General features: G+C 40.1%; 2 protein-coding genes and 1 long non-coding RNA gene across 8 annotated transcripts in view; 2 read left to right on the top strand and 1 right to left on the bottom strand.

Moving 5' to 3' along the window:
* BDP1 (BDP1 general transcription factor IIIB subunit) overlaps positions 1-3,341 on the top strand; it is a 90,841-nt gene extending 87,500 nt beyond the window's left edge. For both annotated transcript variants that reach the window (XM_073905371.1, XM_025892865.2), the window contains exon 41: positions 629-3,341. In XM_073905371.1, coding sequence (XP_073761472.1) covers positions 629-760 — 132 coding nt within the window. In that variant the 3' untranslated portion in view covers positions 761-3,341. The remainder of the gene's footprint in view (positions 1-628) is intronic.
* LOC141374880 (uncharacterized) overlaps positions 1-9,741 on the bottom strand; it is a 64,991-nt gene extending 55,250 nt beyond the window's left edge. The window contains exon 1 of the long non-coding RNA XR_012382049.1: positions 9,686-9,741. This is a non-coding gene — a long non-coding RNA (uncharacterized lncRNA). The remainder of the gene's footprint in view (positions 1-9,685) is intronic.
* Positions 9,742-9,825: 84 nt separating this feature from the next.
* The window catches only part of MCCC2 (methylcrotonyl-CoA carboxylase subunit 2), a 78,979-nt gene continuing 69,445 nt past the window's right edge, over positions 9,826-19,359 (top strand). For 3 of the 5 annotated variants that reach the window (XM_073905367.1, XM_025892869.2, XM_025892868.2), the window contains exons 1-2: positions 9,826-10,156; positions 18,611-18,677. In XM_073905367.1, the coding sequence (XP_073761468.1) occupies positions 10,028-10,156; positions 18,611-18,677 (196 nt within the window). In that variant the 5' untranslated portion in view covers positions 9,826-10,027. Of the gene's footprint in view, positions 10,157-12,336; positions 12,492-18,610; positions 18,678-19,359 lie in introns of all 5 variants that reach the window. The other 2 variants (XM_025892870.2, XM_073905368.1) reach the window with 2 other exon arrangements.

The following is a 19,359-nucleotide window of genomic DNA, read 5'->3' as shown; positions in this document are numbered from 1 at the left end:
TGACAGAGAGAGACACAGCGAGAGAGAGTGAGCATACAAGCAGGGGGAACAGCAGAGGGAGAGGGAGAAGCAGGCTTTCTACTGAGCAGGGAGCCTGATGCGGGGCTTGATCCCAGGACCCTGGGATCATGACCTGAGCGGAAGGCAGCTTAACCCAGTGAGCCACCCAGTCGCCCTGATTGGATTGCTTTCATCTGTTGTTGCCTTGGGGTACTGTTCTGTTTTGTGAGTCTGTTTCTTACACAGATTATTAAAATGTTTCATAATAGATTTGACAATGTTATGCTTTTCTGTATTAAAATTTTGTCATGGAAATTAGGGTAAAATAATGGTTCGTGTGTACACTGTAATTAATCTAATCATGCCCACTGTTGTGTGTTTGTTGTGTCCAGTTTTATTATTTTAACTAATGCTTCAGAGGTTATCTTATTCATAAAATTCTTACTCTGTTTAGTATTATTTCCCTATTACAACAGCACAGAAATGAAATTATTGGGTCAAAGAGTATGAACATATTTAAAGCCCTTAATATTTATCACTATATTGCTTTTCAAAGGGATAGCAATTTAGATGACCACTACCAATATATAAATGTTATATTGCATACTTATTAATATTATCTTTCTAGGTTTCTTGTGATCCTCCCTTACCAAAAGAAGAAAGTAAAAGTGGCCAAAACCGGGTACCTGAAGAGGAGCCAACCACAGTCTCTGAATATTTCTTTAGTGATATCTTTATCGAAGTAGATGAAACAGAATAAAAGTCTTTTTTTTTTAATTTTTTTTTAAGTCTAGGATTTCCAGAGTCAAATATCAACTAAGCAGTATTTAGAAAAAAGCATCACAGGCTATTTTTCTTTAGATTGATTTTGAATATCTAATGAGCTTGATTTGAAGTTCTTATAATCAGTGGAAAACATTGCTGAGGTTCCTTTCCTTCTGATTGATTCAGCATTTTGGAAAATACGAAGCAATTAAGACTGCTTCTGAGACAGAAATAGCTTCTCTTGTTTACATTTTGACTCTCCTGTGCTGAACACACCATGGACATTTTGGAATGTTGTGGATAAATGTCTCTGTATAAATCACAATGCTGACATATTTGGAGGTGGATTGTATTTAGCATTTAGCGAACTTCTTTCGTAAAGGTTTTTTTCTGGGTTTTTTTGGGTTTTGTTTTTTATTTTTTATTTGTTTTGCTGAAGGCCTTTACAGTTGCCTCTAAGTATATGAAAGCATATTGTGAAACTCCACTTTAGTATGGTAAATGTTAAAACCTTTTCTATTATGAGCTATTTGACTGGAAAATATGTATTTTTCTAATTTCATGTTGATGTTAACATTAGTCCTAATTGAACAAGTAGTATTTAAACTTATTTATAAAGATGAAACATCAAAAAGTTTATTTATTTTTTAATTTTTTATTTAAAAGAATATTCAGTTTTAATTATTTTCACCACTCAGATTATGGGTAAAGAAGACATTGACAAATTTATGTTTGTCCCGTTTCCCTCTTTAATTTTAAAGATATTTAAAGTTATATCACTAAAAGTATTTGGATAGTAGATATGTTTTGAATACATTTTTTTCTCATAGTTTAGTATATTGAATTTGTACTGTGAAGTTTTTGTTTTTATTTTTTGGATAATCTCAGGATTTGTATGGGAAAAAAACCCCTAATTTATGAGGGAGATTTACATTCAAAACTTAGTCCCTTTTACACACACACACACACACACACACACACACACACACACATTCCTTTTTTTAAAAACTAATTTCTTGATAGTTTTTGCCCCCCATTAAATTTTGCTTAAGGGACACTTAGGCCTTTAAGCACAGAACATAATTGTGATGTTAAAACAGGAAATAAGATAATAAGACTTTATTTAGTCAGTGATTATCATCAGTATTAATTTAAGGGTTTTTAATTTTGAAATTTTGTTATTTACATATGTAATTCCATTATCCACCCACGCAGATCTTTGGTGGTTCAAATCAAACTTCTCAAAAACAGATTTATTCTTTTATTTGAAAAGCCTCAGAGCAGGAGTCAGAAACATTTTCTGCAAAATATCCTTCAATTTGCGGGCCACATGGCCTCTGTGGCAACTGTTCAATTCTGCTGTTTCAGTGCTGCTGAAAACAGCCACAAACAATACTGAAGGGATTGACATGGCTGGAATGGACTTTTAGTTTGACCCCTACATTAGACAGTCATTTTCTTACCTTCAGGTGCTGACGTTTTATCTACGACATACATATATGTCATTCAAGTTATAAGTTGTGCATCACAATTAAAACTGTGTTGATTGCATTACAAAATGATCAGTATTTCAACTGGGAAGATATTTTAATGTCTAGATAATTGTTTATATATTGAAAAAAACAGTGGCCAAATTTCAAGTTAATTAGTAAACTAGGATATGGCTCAGCAAGTGTAACAATAATCCTAAAATTGCTATTAGAGCATTTCTTATTCATTGCTTTATAGTGAAATTTACAATTTAACTTTTTTGTCATAAAGGAGGATCTATAAATCTGAGTGAAAATTCTCAATAGGTATGCATTAATTTATTTCATGGCATTAATATGTAACAGAAACCATGGTAGTAAATCACATTGCTATTTTAATGCCCTGTTTTTATAAAATTTTTAAAGTCTCACATTCTGAAACAGTTTTTTTCATTTAATGTTAGTTTGGATGTTAGTGCCACAGTTAAACTATTATTTTATCCCTTGTGTAATATTTTTTAACTTTGTTAACATCTGTCTTTTGTTCATCTATAATGAATTCATTTTATGGAAGATGTAACTTCTTACTATATAAGAAATAATTTTATCCTTGGGCATTCATTGTGTAAGAGAATCAAGTCAGCCAAGCTAAATTATCCTACTATTATATCCTTAAAACTAATCTGGGAAAGTAAGAAACTTAATCATTGTATTTACCTTACAAGGTGGAAAGAATTAGTCACACCCTTTGTTTATAATCATGTAAAGATGATGTTGTGAAGAATTATTTTGTAAATCTTAAAGGTGGTATGAATAATGGTCTTTGTTTTCTTGACTTTTCCTCCTGAATACTTATGTCTTAGCAAGTGGTCAACATGATGGTTTTAAAAGCCTAATTGTTAGTAAATGATTGAGGCACAGTTAAAAATATGAATATCCACTGTTTACCACCATGTTATTCGAAATAGAAGTGACCATGTATACTCTCTTGCTTGAAGGAGTTTTTGACAAAAAAGCAATATCTGTCATTTGTAAATTTTCTTGTTCTAAAGAAAGCAGTTATGTTCTATAGATATAAATTATGTAAATAAAAGTTATTTTATACTATTTCTGTTGTTTTTTTCTTTTCAAATGACTTAAAGATATTATTAACCAAAACTTGTCAGTTTTCACCTACAGTGTATACTTCCTTCCTTCTATAAAAATATAACTGGAAGAATTAATCTTTTGTCATATGCATGCTGGGAAGGATATTTTTTTGATCTTGTAAGAATAAAGAATAGACTTCCCCCTCCCTCCCATTCAGGACATGTGAAGAGTTGCTTTCTTGTTCATTTATTCCTGATATAATGAATTTTTAGATATAAGAACTCAATCTCTTACTCTTTTTTCTTCCTACTTTGTTTTCTCTGTAGAGAAAGACAAATGGGAAACTTTAGTCCTGTGCATAATATAATCCTGGACTTCTGAAGTCCAGGATAGAATTTTTATCTTGAATTTGGTCATATCATCAAAGAGCTATATATATGAGCTGCCTACATTGTTTGTCTGCTTGTGGTTAGAGACATTATCTGAAATAGAATGAAAGCCTAAAGAAATTGATATTTTTACTGTAATGATATTACAGAGTTTTAAGAAATCATATCACCCAATATTCTATCTATGAGAATCCTACCTATGAGAATTTCTCCTTTGGCTTCAGTGCCAGGAATAATTGGGCTTCTGTTCAACTGGTCTGATTTTTTTTTTTTTTTAATATGGGCTGTGTGAATCCTTGTAATATTTTCTTTTTCAATGCAAAGCTAAATTTAGGATCAACCTATAGCAAGATAAAATACTTCACATCACATGAGTTATGTACTAAACTCATTCTATTTTTTTACCCTCATTTCTACTCCCCCTTCCCCGATTTGTAAAAACTCTCACTTTTTTGAAACAATAGGCTACTATTTCTTATGCTAGACACAGTACTAACCTTTTAGTATGCATTATTTCATATTTTTAAAAATTATACATGGCTTAAAAAGTCAAGTAGTGCTATATTTCAGACAAGCTGTTTCTTCTGTTACTACCTATTTCTAAATATGGTTATTCTGTTATTTACAGAATTTACAATGTTAGACATTGTTAATTGACTTTGTCATGGTACTTAAGAATTTTAGCTTTCTTGGGGTACCTGGGTGGTTGAGTCAGTTAAGCATTTGCCTTGGGCTCAGGTCATGATCCCAGGGTCCTGGGATCAAGCCCCTCTTTGGGCTTCCTGCTCAGTGAGGAGCCTGCCTCTCCTTCTCCCTCTGCCTGCTGCTCCCCCTACTTGTCTCTCTCTCTGTCAGGTAAATAAATAAAATCTTGGGCGCCTGGGTGGCTCAGATGGTTAAGCGTCTGCCTTCGGCTCAGGTCATGATCCCAGGGTCCTGGGATTGAGTCCCGCATCGGGCTCCCTGCTCCTTGGGAGCCTGCTTCTCCCTCTGCCTCTCTCTCTCTCTCTCTCTCTGTCTGTCTCTCATGAATAAATAAATAAAATCTTTAAAAAAAAAAATAAATAAATAAAATCTTAAAAAAAAAAAATTTTAGCTTTCTTAACACTCCCCTCCTTGCTTCCCTCTTAATACGTTAATCATAAGGTTTAGTCCATATTTAGTATTGTTGTTGCATTAATTGTAATCAGTGCTGTACCACTTTATGTACTAAGGTGACATGGTAGAAGCTTTTGTTTTTCTTGGAGTTAATTGCTTCACTTTTTCATTTGCTTTGGGTTTTAACTTTCCACACCCTCCAGCAAGTGTGTAAAATGCCTCTGCATATAATTTTCCACATGGCCAGACCATCAGATAAAGTGTTTTCTTCTTTTTTTTCATGGAAAACTTTCTGTAGCTCTTTCTTCCTGTTGTAAACTGGACTAGGGCCTTTACAGATCTCTACGTGCAGTACAGCTGTCCACATGAGACTTCCCTTGGCCATTACTCTGTGACTTCCTACCTCTCTTTCCTGGTTTAGATTCTGTTTCTTGAGCCCATGCCATTGTCTTTCTTGGTTTGTTTTGGAAGCCACATCTTCCACTGTTTACTGCAAAAGGGTACATGGGTGATAACATTATTTAAAACTTTGTGTCTGAAATTTCTTTATTCTACTCTCAGTTGGGCTATGAATAGAATTCCTCAATAATCTGGAAAATAATTTTTACATCATTTTGAAGGCATGCTCCATTGTCTTCCAGTTTTCAGTGTTTTTAAGTTTGGTGCCATTCTGATTCCCTATCCTCTGAATGTGGCTTGCCTATTTACAGTTTTTTGACCTGGTATTCTGCACAATAATGAGCTTTGGTGTAAGCCTGCCCTCCTTTCCTGCCCCTACATTCATGCTGCTGGACACTTAATGGACCTTTTTAATAGGGAAATTCATTTATGAGTTTCACAACCCCAAGATCAAGAGTTGCATTGCTCTATCACCTGAGCCACCAAGGCTCCCTAGTACTTGGTGTTCTTTGATACCATTATCAATGGATTTTAAAATGTTTTTTTCTAATTGTTTATTGCTGAAATATTCAAAAACAACTGATTTTTGTATTACAATTAAGATTTTAACAATGGCATTTTCTGTAACAACCATTCGTAGTCTAGTCTTAAGGTTTTTTTTTTTTTTAAGACTTTATTTGAGACAGCATGGGAGAGAGCATGAGCAGGGAGGAGGGGTAGAGGGAGAGGGAGAAGCAGACTCCCCACTGAGCAGGGAGCCCAATGTGGGGCTTGATCCCAGTACCCCAAGATCATGACTGACTGAGCCACCCAGGTGCCTAGTCTTAAGGTTTCAAACCAAGCCTTGGAGATATTAAAGCAAGCGTTTCAATATTATAGAATGCTATCTGACCATAACAGACAGAAACTCAATCATAATGATAAGATACACAGGGTAAGTATAAACTAAAATTTTAAATAAGTATAATATTAAGTATGAACTTAAATTGTTTAAAGATTTTATTTGAGAGAGACAGCGTCTGAGAGAAAGAGTGCACAAGCAGTGGGGAGGGGCAGAGGGAGAGGGAGAAGCAGACTCCCCACTGAGCAGGGAGCCCGACACAGGGCTTGATCCTAGGATCCGAGGACCCCGAGATCATGACCTGAGCAGAAGGCAGATGCCCAACTGACTGAGCCACCCAAGCGCCCCAAGTATGAACTTAAATTTAATGCCAACCAGGAAACAATTGCTAACCTCTCATTTATCTAATAAATTTAACGGCTAGCAGAGTATCTAGTCTCCTTATAACATCTGTTTTCCCATCCTAATAATTTCTCATTCAATGGCTACAAAGTTTATAATCTCTAGCTTTGATTACATTTTCTAGCCAAGGTTTAAATTGGAAATGCTTAAAATTTTATTTCCACATTTCCTTCCCTTCTACAGATTTTTAAGATTCTTGATCTCATATTTTTATTTCCAAAATCTTAAAAAAATTTTTTCATAATCCTGTTCTTGTTTCATGAATGCAATGTTTTTTCATTTCTCTAAGGAAGTTACAGTTTCTTCTGTTCCTTGTACTACTGGTTTCTTCTGAGGTTTTCTTGGTTGCGGTGGGGGTCTTTTTGTCATTTTGAAAACTTTCCTCAAATGCCTGTTGATCCTTGGCTATCCGTGCATCTGTTAGAGAAAGTTTCTAAAAAGTTGATTGGGAACTTTTACAAGCTTACTAAAGTGTAGATAGGTTATGTCAATTTGTAGGTTACACCGTAGGTGCATTATTTTCCAAGGAGCTCTTCCATTGGGAAACCTCAAATACCACTCTACCCTTTCTGTGAAGTGGTAAGGTATCTCTAGATTCCTTCCTATAATAAACCTGGTAGCCAGCATTTTAGAACTTGGAGGAAAAAGGGAGTTGGGAAACGGAATTTCTTGAATTGGCCTCCAGACTTTGTTAATCTTGTTGGTTTCAATCTGGCACTTCACTCTTGCCTAGTGTCCCTATATTTGGAACATCTGTGATTCAGTTTCTTCAGATAATATATGTCTCCTATCTCCTGGGCAAAGTGGGAGTGGAAACCTAGGGTTCTAACTACTGCTTATACAGATTTTCAAGTAGTTGCACTGTCTCTTGGTCTCTACCACCTCTCCCCACACCTATCCACACCTTACTCTGTTCTCAGTACCACCAATTCCTGAGCCTTCCAGGGATTTCTGGGAGGCAAATCGACTTACTTGTTTTTCTCTTTCACTGCAAACACTTAGATTTCAGCTTCCTTTTTTCCTGCTAAATTATTCCTATTTTTGCCTACTGTCTTCATGTCTCCTACTTTATTTTGGTTTTTAGAGAGGCAGAGTGCACATGCAATGGGAGGGGTGCAAGGAGAGAAGGAGGGAGAATCCCAAGCAGGCTCCACATCCAGTGCAGAGCCTGACGTGGGGCTCGATCTTACCACCCTGAGGTCGTGACCCGAGCTGAAATCTAGAGTCGGTTGGTGGCTTAACTGACTGAGCCATCCAGGTGCCCCATATCTCCTACTTTAATTGAAGGTGGGATATGAATTCTTTTTTGGCGTTCCTTTGTTGCCATGGGATCATTTATGAGAGAAAGAAGTAAAAACATCTTTATTTCCATCATGAAAGTTGAAATATTGTATTCCCTAAAGTAAAAAGTAAACTGAACACTATGAACAAATGTACATCAACAAACTGGATAACTAGATGAAATGGACAAATTCCTACCAACACAAAACCTACCAAGACTACATCACAAAGAAACAGAAAACTTGAATAGATCTATAGTGAGAAGACTGAATCAGTAATTAAAAAAAACAAACAAAAAACCCAAACTAAAACAAAACAAAAACCTCCAGACAAAGAAAAGCACTGGACTTCATGGCTTCACTGGTAAATTCTACCAAACATTTAAAGAACTAAATCTCAAACTTTTACAAAAAATTGATAACACTTCCTGACCCGTTCTGAGGCCATCATAATCCTGATACCAAAGCCAGACAAAGATATAAGAACCTTATAGACCAATATCCCTAATGCATGTTGATGCAAAAATCCTCAATAAAATACTGGTGAAATGAATTCAGCAGCATATTAAATGCTGAATGATAACTGAAATATACCACATTAACAGAATAAAGAGGAAAAAAGGCACACATGATCGTCTCAATTGATGCAGAAAAAGCATTTGACAAAATCCAACACTCTTTCGTGATAAAAATACCAACTAGAAAGAGAAGAAAACTACCTTAGCATCATAAAGGCCACATATGAAAAATGCACAGCAAACATCATACTCAGTGGTGAAAGACTGAAAGCCTTTCCTTTGAAGATCAGGAACAAGGAAAGAATGTTCACTTTTGTCACTGCTAGTCAACATAGTACTGGAAGTCCTAGCCAGAGAAATTCGGCAAGAAATTAGGGAAGTCCTAGCCAGAGAAATAAAAGGCATTCAAACTGGAAGGAAAGAAGTAAAATTATATTTTGCAGATAATGAATATGTAGAAAACCCTAAAGATCCCCCCACACACACATGAAAAAATTGTTAGAATAAATGAATTCAACAAAGTAACAGGATACAAAGTCAACACACAAAAGTCAGGTGCACTTTTAATACACTAACAATGAACAAGTTGAAAAGAAAGTTACAAAGACAATTCCATTTATAATAGTATTAAAAAGAATAAAATACAAAAAGAATAAAATAGGAATTAAGGTGTAAGACTTGCACAATGAAGGGCGCCTGGGTGACTCAGTTGGTTGGGCGACTGCCTTCTGCTCAGGTCATTGTCCTGGAGTCTCAGGATAGAGTCCCACATTGGGCTCCCTGCTCCTTCTGCTTCTCCCTCTGACCCTCCCCCCTCGCATGCTCTCTAGGTCTCTCTCATTCTTTCTCTCAAATAAATAAATAAAATCTTAAAAAAAAAAAGACTTGCACAATGAAAACTACAAAACATTGCTAAAAGAAATTAAGGAAGACACAAATACATGGGAACACATCCATGTCCATGGATTGTAAAACTTAATACTGTTAAAATGTCAACACTATGGAAAGGTGAGCAACAGATTCAATATAATTCCTACCAAAACCCCAATGACATTTTTTTTTTTGCAGAAACAGAAAAACCCATACTAAAAATAATACAGAATCTCAAGAAACTGGCCCTAAATAGCCAAAAACAAAAATAAAACGAAACGAGAAAACATGAAAAAGAAGACAAAGCTGGAAGACTCATGAAGTTGTAAGACCCAGCGCCAGAAAAGCAATGGACGCAGGAGACACCAAAGAAATATTTGTTGAATGAATAAATATGTATCTCTAAAGAGTTTTGTTTCTTAGGGCAGCTTAATGCCTGTTCAGTTTCCAGCTCTCATATAAGGATACGATTTTTCATGTCCCAGTCCCGTTCTATTAACAGGGGAAGAAGAAAACAGCACGTAAAAAGTGAACTGAGACGGATGCCAGAGAAACCGAACCTTACCGGGCCAGCTCAGCCCCGAGAGGGGAGGTGTGGTATCCCGGGTAGCTCCGCCTCCGGACCGCGGAGTTCCCGAGCTCGCGAGGTGACAGGACCTCGCGGGGCTGCGCCTCTGCCCTGATTGGCTGAGTTCAGGGGGCGTGGTGCGCAGCGACGACCGGTTATGGCCGGCGTGCGCGGACACGTGCCTCGGCCGGCCTGAGAATCTGGGAGTTTCGGGCGGTTTTGGGGCTGCGAGGAGAGCGGAGCGGTATCCCGAATCCGGGCATCCGGAGGGGAAAGAACCGACTCTCAGCGTGCCCGGGACCCTTTCTGGAGCTGGTCCCTCGCTCCCTGCCGGCTGTCATGTGGGCTGCCCTGAAGTCAGCCCTGCGGCCCTGCGCCCGCGTCTTTGTCCCCGGGCCGCGCGCTTATCACGGGGACTTGGTGGCCACGCTGGGCACCCAGCCAGACTCGGGCTCTGCCATCTACCAGGTAGGCTGGGTGAGCGCCCCGGCAGCCCGGGCCTGGAATCCCCTGAGTGAGCCTCTGAGTCCTCTTCCAGCTGTCCGCCAGTGCCGGCCCGACTAGGAAGCAGGTGGAGGGTGGGCACACTTTAACAGCTCTTTTGTTTTCTCTGGAACCCCCAGTCCTGATTCTGGGACGCAGCGTAGGTCGTGAAGTTTGCAAAAGAAGATAATTCCAAATCAAATACATCTTAGTTCACTTTTAGCCCTGGCACTGTGCATTGTATCTTTGAAATCAGTGGTTCTCAAAACCTGACAATGCTGAGCATTGTCAGCTGAGGAACTTGTTCGGTGTACAGCTGCTTTAAGCCCCACGCTGGACCTTTGGGGTCTCTGGGGTGGGGTCTCGGTGTTTGCATTACTAATGAAATCCTCAGGACTTGGCGGCGGCCAGCTTTGGGAACCACTGGCCTAGCACAGATAACCCTGGGTTGTGCTTAAAAGACTTTAGTTGAATAGTTGTTAATAGAACGTACTTATCGCACACTATCTTGAATGGCCTTTTTTGGAATCGGGAGGTATAGCAAGGTCAAAGAAACAGCTTGTGAAGTATCAGGGCTGGAGAATTTCACCCTGTTCCATGGTTTCTGAGCTTATACAGATAACGTTTAAATTGTACAGATAACTTTCAGAAAAGACATTTTAAACAGTTTCTTGAAATTGAAAGAAAATAAGCAGGCTGAGTCAGAAACAATAGCTAGTTAGAGTCTTCCAAGAGTCTAGATTTTTCTGGGGTCAGGAAAGAATGTTTAATTCAGTAATATTAAGTGGCTTCTGTGGTCTAGGTAGAATTTTAGGTATTTGGTATAGGTGTGTAGGAATGGAATCATAATTTTGTGGGGAAGATGGACAAGAAAGCGTGTAACTGTAGTGCATTATGATAAGTGGTGTCTAAAGCTTGAAAAGGTAGTTACAGAAAGCTGCAGATAGGAAGCGATGAGTGAGTTGGATCTTGATCTTTGGGTGAGAGCTGGCCAGGTTCAGGGCTGAGGAGGAAAGGCAAGACTATACAAACTAAGGGAGTTATGAGAACATAGATAAGCAAGTTACGAAAGAGTATATATAGTGGGTATGAGGACTTAGAAGTCATGACTAGGGTATGGAATTCATGGAGTAGATGAGAGTAGTGGAGGGCCTTGCATGCAGAAGCCACATTCACGTTTCATTTTGCAGGCTGTCTGCTAAGAAACTTAACGTGGAGAAGCTGCAAAATCCTATGGACGTGGTAGAATCATCAGTGCGGTGGCAGTACGGAGGATAGATTTCCTCCCATTTGGAATATGGCTTCTTGGCTGGGTGTTGTGGTTGCTGTAGGCCTTTGACTATTTTCTGGAGCTTCTAAAAAGTTATTTTAGCCAGTTTTGGGTCATTTTGGGGTGTGTCTGTGGAGAATGAAGGCCTGGAGCTTTCTGGTCTACTATCTTTTTCGGCTTTAGGTTCAGTCTGTTTTTGATGGTGGCTGTTAGCTAGGGGTTAGGGAGTGTGGGCCTGAGCATATAACTCCTTTCTCTGTGTCAGGTGTTTAATGTTCTGGTCTCGGCTGTGCACTAGTAATTAGGGAGGTAGTTGTGGTAGGATGCAAAAGGCACTGGTCTAGTCTTTCATGTGTGTTAAAAACTAACAACATATTTCCACGGAGAAAAAAAAAACCCTGAAGGGAAATAGGCGAAAGTGTTAACAGGGGTCCTTATGAGTGGGCATATACAGTGTAACATATTGGTGTAAGAGCAAGGGTCTGGAGCTAGTGTGCCTTGGTTTAAATTCCAGCTCTACTACTTGTTAGCTGAGTGATTTGGGGCTACTTAACCTCTGTGTGCCTCAGTTACCTCAGGTGTACGGTAGCATTAATAATTGCATATGTCATAGAGTCATCAGGACAGTTAGTGACACTTACAACATGGTCTGGGATATAATAAGCCCTCAAGAAATATCAGCTCTTGCAACTTTTTCTTCTTTCCACATCGTCATCTCAGGATCTGTTTAGCCAGCTTTTGCTTCAGTAATGCTGAATAGCAGACAGTCCCAAGATCTCTGTGTCCAAAAGAACAAATATTTACCTTTTGCTCTGGGATCTATGGGTTCGTTGTGGCAGTTCTTGCCTGGGCAGTGCGTCCGATGCAGGTCTGCTCTATTTGTTTTTGATTCCAGAACCCAGGCAGAAGGGACAGTGGCTGCTGAGAGATGCTCCTCTCCTAATGGAAGGCCGGGGCACAGGAGGAGAGTATGGAAACACTGTCCCTCTTAGAGCCTCTGCTTGCAGTTGATACACTTCACTTTTGCCCACATTCCACTGGTCCAAGCAGGTAAAATGGACAGATTCATGGAGTGTGGGTGGGGAACTATAATCTCACACTGAACCTTGCTGTTATTAACAGATTATTGATATTCAGTAATGGTCCAGAGGGACAGAAGAATTTTGGACACGTAGTACAATCTGCGTTATGCTCTAGAGGTGGCTGCTGAAGTGCCACCTATTATGTATGAGTTCAGGTAAAGGAGGAGGAAGGGTGAGTAGGCAAAAGGACACCCTCACCTGCCTGTTCGCTTTTTTTTTTTAAAGATTTTATTTATTTATTCATGAGAGACAGAGAGAGAGGCGCAGAGGGAGAAGCAGGCTCCCGAGAAACAGGGAGCCCGATGTGGGGCTCGATCCCAGGACTCTGGGACCATGACCTGAGCCGAAGGCAGACGCTTAACCATCTGAGCCACCCAGGCGCCCTGCCTGCCTGTTCTCTTTTTAAGAAGCCTTTCTAGAAGTCATGCCTAACAACTTCTTGCCTATCTTTCCTTGGTTAGAATTAAGTCCCATGGCCACACCTGTCTACAAAAGGAGGCTAGGATGTTAGTTTCTCAGCGGGGGCATGTTGTCACCTTGAATAAAAGTGGGATTTCATCATCAAGAAAGATGGGAAGAATGGATATGGCTAAGCAGTTCTCAGGGCCTGCCGCAGATAATAAGTAGTATGGAGAGATTGGATGTGTTCTTCATATGTTGGATGTTAAAAGATTTCACTTAGGTGTACCCTTATCTTCTGGGACCTCTACCTACAAGTGGTAAACTTTTTTTTTTTTAAGATTTTATTTATTCATTTGAGACAGAGAGGTACAGAGAGAGAGAGAGCCTGAGCAGGGGGAGAGGCAGAGGCAGAGGCAGAAGCAGGCTTCCCGCTGAGCCAGGAGCCTGATGTGGGGCTCGATCCTAGGACCCTGGGTTTATTACCTGAGCCGAAGGCAGACGCTTAACCATCTGAGCCACCTAGCCACCCCTACAAGTAGTAAACTTTGATGCAAACAACCCACAAGAGGGAAATGAAAGATAAAGCCATGCCTTGGATGGGAGATGGCACATGGGAGCCCTGGCCATGGTTCGGTTTCTCTTCACAATTTTCTTAGTAGCTAGGAATATGTACTGTTCACTGTCACTTCTTATGGCCATGTGCTTCAGAAAGCCTTGGCAATTAGAGACAGTTTCCTTTATTTCTTAACTGGGAGGCTGGCTTAGCTAGGGTAAAGAGCCCTCATATAACTAGCTTTAGTTTTGATTGACTTTGTTCTAAATTGGGTGATGTCAGAGCCTGTAGTGATTGTGCCTTCGGTTTAAGTACACTTTAGTAGAGAGTTACTTGTTTTCTCTGTGCACGTGGGAACTATTTTTCATCACTTCTAAACTTTGATGCTTGTGTTTTGCAAAGTTGACAGGAGACTGGGAGGTAGAGTGCAGGTGGAGGGAGGTCAGCTAATTCTTGATGAGCTGGGTGGGGGAAAAAACTAAGGGCGCAGCAGAATTCCATCAGCCTCTCAATCTTCAAGGGAATGAGAACTTGTTAAGGGACACTGGGAGGATACACTTAGCATTGCGGGGAAAAGTCTATGGGACAAACAGAACATATCAAGACAAAAAAAAAAAAGATGGGAGAACTTAAATTTCAGAAAAGACTTAAGAAACATCAGCCAATTGTGGCTATACAGACCTTCCATAGAGTCCTATTTAAATAAGCAAACTTTAAAAAACATCTATTTGCCAGTTGAGGAAATGTCTTCACTAATTGGTATTTGCTGTTTTTTTTAAAAGATTTTATTTATTTATTTGACAGAGAGGGATAGAGAAAAGAATCATAGGAAGGCAGAGTGGCAGGCAGAGGGAGAGGGAAAAGCAGGCTTCCGGCTGAGCGGGGAGCCCGATGCGGGGCTCGATCCCAGGACCCTGGGACCATGACCTGAGCTGAAGGCAGACACTTAACCGACTGAGCCACCCAGGCGCCCCTGGGTATTTGCTGTTTTTAACAGATTATTGATACTCAGTAATGGTCCTCATCTTTTGGAGATTTGGAAACACTGGCTACAAAAGGAGTGCTATGTCTAGGATTTTCTTCAAAATAATTCAGGGTGGGGGTGTGGGGCAAGAAGGAAACAACTTTAGCCACATATGGATAATTAATTGTTGAAGGACATTGGCTACATTTCATTATGCTAGTCTTCTTGTTTTTGTATGTGTTTGAAAATTTCCATGGAAGAAAGTTAACTTTCTTTTTCTATTTATTTATTTGAGAGAGAGAGCTCGCAAGCATGAGTGGGAGTTCGGGGTGGGGGAGGGGCAGAGGGAGAAGCAGATGCCTCACTAAGCAGGGAGCCTGATTCGGGACTCGATCCCAGGACCCTGAGATCATGACCTGAGCTGAAGGCAGATGCTTAACCGACTGAGCCATCCAGGTGCCCCAGCTTTCTTCCATTAACAACAATGACAAACCCCATTTAAGGGGAGCTGAAAATGTTGCTGAAACCCCTACCTTTTCACTTTGTCATGCTCTAACCTGTCTGTTCGTATCCTAGTGCTGTTGAGCTAAGCAAGACTGAGCAGAAGATAGTATGTCATAATGAGTGGATGGACTTGCTTGAGAATTAGCCCCATATAATGTCACTGGAAAAAAACATTTTTTCTTCATCTTATCAATTTTATTTCTTTATTTATTTTTAAAGATTTTATTTATTTATTTGTGAGAGAGAGGGAGAGAGCTCAAGCAGCGGGAGCGGCAGGCAGAGGGAGAAGCTTACTCCCCGCTGAGCAAGGAGCCCGATGTGGGACTCCATCCCAGGACCCTGGGATCATGACCTGAGCTGAAGGCAGAGACTTAACCGACTGAACCACCCAGGCATCCCATCATTTTATCAATTTTAAACTAACAAAATAGGATTATTCCTAGGTAAATGTATTAACCTTTCACATACCTTGCTGCGATAATAGGTATTCAGGTTTTTTCTGCATTGGCACTAAATTCCTTTCCTTCCTTCCTTCCTTCCTTCCTTCCTTCATTTACTTATTTATGTTAGAGGGAGAGAGTGAATGCAGGGGGGTGGGAGAGGGAGAGAGAGAATCTTTTTTAAAATTTATATTTTTAAAATTTAAAATCAGTTATTAAGATATAGTATATTACTGGTTTCAGTGGTAGAGTTTAGTGAATCATCAGTTGCATATAACACCCAGTGCTCATTACATCAAGTGCCTTCCTTATTGCCCATCACCCAGTTACCCCATCTCTCCACTCCCTCCCCTCCAGCAACCCTCAGGTTGTTCCCTATAGTTAAGAGTCTCTTATGGTTTGTCTCCCTCTCTGATTTCACCTTATTTTATTTTTCCCTCCCTTCCCCTAGGTTCATCTGTTTTCTTTCTTAAATGGAGAGAGAGAATCTTAAGCAGGCTCCATGCCCAGCATGCCCAATGCGGGGCTTAATCTTACAATCCTGAGATCATGACCGGAGCAGAAATTGAGTTGGATGCTTAACCGACTGAGCCACCCAGGCGCCTCATTAAATTCCTTTTATTGACCTTGGAGTCACATGTGGAACAATATACGTGGCCTCTCTTTTCCTACAGTGCATTTTTCAGATTATCTTTTAATGATTACTAAAAAGTGAAGAGATACAAGGGTTAACAGTTAGGATGAGGTTCCTTTCGAGAAATGCCATAAACTCAAAATGAGCAAGTCTTTTGTTAAAAACCACAGAATCAGTTTGTGAATTGGAGAAATTGCTGAGCTGTGAGTGACAGAGATTGGAAGTGGAATTCCAAATAGTGGCGCATTTGGGAAGGCTGCCTGCCCTGATGAAGGCACTTCGCCATCCACGGGGATTCTTAAGATCAGGGTTTCTGAGGTGTGCCCTGCTGGCTCAGTCAGTACAGCATGCGACTCTTGCTCTCTGGGGTCCTGAGTTTGAGCCCCACGTTAGGCCTAGAGCTTACTTAAAAAAAAAGGGGGGGGGAAGGTCTCTGAAACACTAAGCCACCTATGTGGTGGATTTTTAACCTTAGAATAAAGGTAGCAGTTGACAAGATAGACCTGAAGCAGAAAACAAGCAAAAAAGAATAACTTTGCCTGTGCAGTGAAATAATCTGCTTTCCTTTCTATTTAGCAACATAGTAATCCAATCCTTTCCTCACCCTGTGGGGTGAGCAGCAGGTAGAGGGAGCCCAGGGCCTGAGGCCAGAATAGCACCCATCTCTGAGCCCCAGGGTGGCAGCTGCAGCCCAGGGTCAGATGAGAGAGCCTCACCGAGAAGATGGCCTTTGGCTCCAGATGGGAGTTGGCCACCAACTCCGTCTCCCAGAGCTCTTCTCCGCCTCCCGGTTTTTTTATCCAAGGAGGCCTTTTCCTTACAAACTCCCTCTGCTGGATCTCTCGCAGATGACGAAGGAGTTCAGGACACAGCCCTGCTTACTAGGACTCGTTCTCAGCCCAGGAGGCTCTCGGGACAGAGGTAGCTCCCTTTACGCTTGGGATGTTGGGTTTTGAAAGGCTGCTGAAAATCTCTTCATGCCCTTCAAGTGGCGTTAATACATGTTGCTGCAGTACCACCCCTGGGTGACGGGCGGGACAGACGTGCCCTGGTGCAGAGCTCTGTTTCAGTCTGAGGCAGTTCATAAAGTTAGGAGTTTCTGAATTGGCTAAATGTGAGTAAACAGGATCTGTAACCTGGGCTTAAGAGCAAAAGTCTTGGCTTTCACTGCCTCATGCTATTAATATCAACAAACACTATGGAAATCTGAAAAAGTTCTGGTGATTAAAGAACTGTGCCTTTTACTAAATCCCCTTTTTTGGTAGGTTTCCAGTTTGCCTGGAGTGGAGCTCAGAAATGGAGACTGTGGACCAGCGTTGCTCTGCTTTTGGTTGGACATTTGAATCCTTGGGGAACTTAAAGTGATTAATGCCCAGGCCATACCTGCAACCAATGACATCAGAATCTCTGGGGTTTATTTTTGTTTTTATTTTTCAAAGCTTCCCAGTGATTCCAGTGTCCAGCCCAGGTTGGGAAACAACGTTCTAGGCAGATTCTGGAGTTCGTTGTTGGCAGGTTGTCTGCCCTTGGACAGACAGGACTTGGTGGGCCTCGAAGGGAGGTAGTCACAGGGCTAGTAGACCGTGATTGGGACCTCCCTACTCCAGGGCAAAGGTTCTTTCCCTAACAGTATCTTGCTTCTCTCTTTTTTGTCTTCTGGATCTTGCAGAGCAAGAGAATGTAGCAGAAACCTTGACCTTGGGAGCTCTTAGAGCTGTAGAAAATAAGAAATACTAGAGTTCTATAAAGACTGTAAATTCATCTAATTTTGAACAGCTGGAAAGCTGTGTAGTACTGTCATGGAAAAGGAATTAAATCAGAGATGTTAAAGACATTGTGGGGAGCAAAATGTGTTAGTGGTTCAGCTTGGAATTTTCAAAAATAACTTGCTACTTACTGGTCTAAAGTAATGAGCTGATCAGACAAATTTATAGAACAGCAAAAAGTTAGGCCTTCTACCCTTTATCCACCTCTCACAGTGTATAGTCTCCTGTATATTCTCTACAGAATTTCTAAAGACGTGCAAACATAGAGTTTTGTTCCCTTTTAAAACAAAATAGGACCTGTTTTTTTCCTCTGGGCTCTGCTTTTAAGAGTCATTTATCAGTAAGCAAGTATTTCTGCATTGGTTAGAAACTCCTTGGGGCAGGTACTGAAGGGACATGAACAGTAAGACGGCATTCTCACTCTCAAAGGGCTCATGTTCCTTAAAACAGGGAAACAAATAGAAATCAATGAAGTTCAGTTGATGCTTATGGAAGAAAGATGCTAAAATGAGTAGGAATGACCAGAAATGGGGTTAGAGAGGAGAGGCAACATGATCTGTGCTTTAAAGAAGGGTAAGATTTGGATACGTGGACCAGAGAGGGATGGCGGGAAGAGGAGCTTGGACAAAGATGGACAGGCAGGAATTCATCTTTTCCATCCAATGGAGTGACACAACACAGAGGCCACATGGGTGGGGGGTGGCCCTGCGTGAAGCCACATGGGGTTGGCATGTGGTGTTCTCATCAACTTACTGTGGCTAAAAAGAAAAAAAAATAATAATTGCTTTCTAATATTACTCTTCCTTTCTTTTTTTCTGTTTTAGGAAAACTATGAACAGATGAAAGCACTAGTAAATCAACTCCGTGAACGAGCAGAGGAAATAAGATTAGGTAAACATTCATTTATTCTTCATTTTATGCTGTTAATGAAGATGATCCTTGATAGTTATTGTTCTAGGAACAACTAGTAGCAGCGAGCTTTGACTCTTTAAGACTGTGTATTTGTTGGTGTGCTGACATTTTATTTTTTCCTCTTACTTGGCCAGTTTTTCTGCTCCTATAGCACTGCCAACTGTCTGGGCAACAGTTAAATTTCAGATTCATCAATTTTAAAGCATTGCTTATGGTTTATTTTAGCCACGGCATCCACTGAAATTTTTGTTTTGCCTGAAGCAACTGAAACATTTTCTGTTCGTTATATTCATCCTAGGTACTTATTTTGCATAATTATGCATTTTGTTATATAACTTGGAAGTAATTTCTGTGTGGGTTTATTGCTAATTAAATGAGATTTCCTAAGAACTTTGCAGATTGTCATTATTTTCTGTTAAGTTGTGGACATAATAGACATCCTTTTGCTTGGAAGAAATTGCATCATGTGGGGAATGTAAAATATTAATGTATAAACAAATACCACGTTGAATTTGACTGTGCCATTATTGGTCAGTGTCAAGTTTACTTTAGAAGGCTACGTGACTTGAAACTGAAAGCCATTTCCAAAATAAGATTCTTTTTTTTTTTTTAAGATTTTATTTATTTATTTGACAGAGAGAGAGCGCGCGCAAGCAGGAGA

This window comes from Callorhinus ursinus, unplaced genomic scaffold (assembly GCF_003265705.2).
Source record: "Callorhinus ursinus isolate GAN/ISIS: 27379988/994484 unplaced genomic scaffold, GSC_fseal_2.0 scaffold23, whole genome shotgun sequence".
NCBI lineage: Eukaryota > Metazoa > Chordata > Mammalia > Carnivora > Otariidae > Callorhinus > Callorhinus ursinus.
The sequence above is the reverse complement of the archived record's forward strand: the minus strand, read 5'-3'. Positions and strand labels throughout refer to the sequence as shown.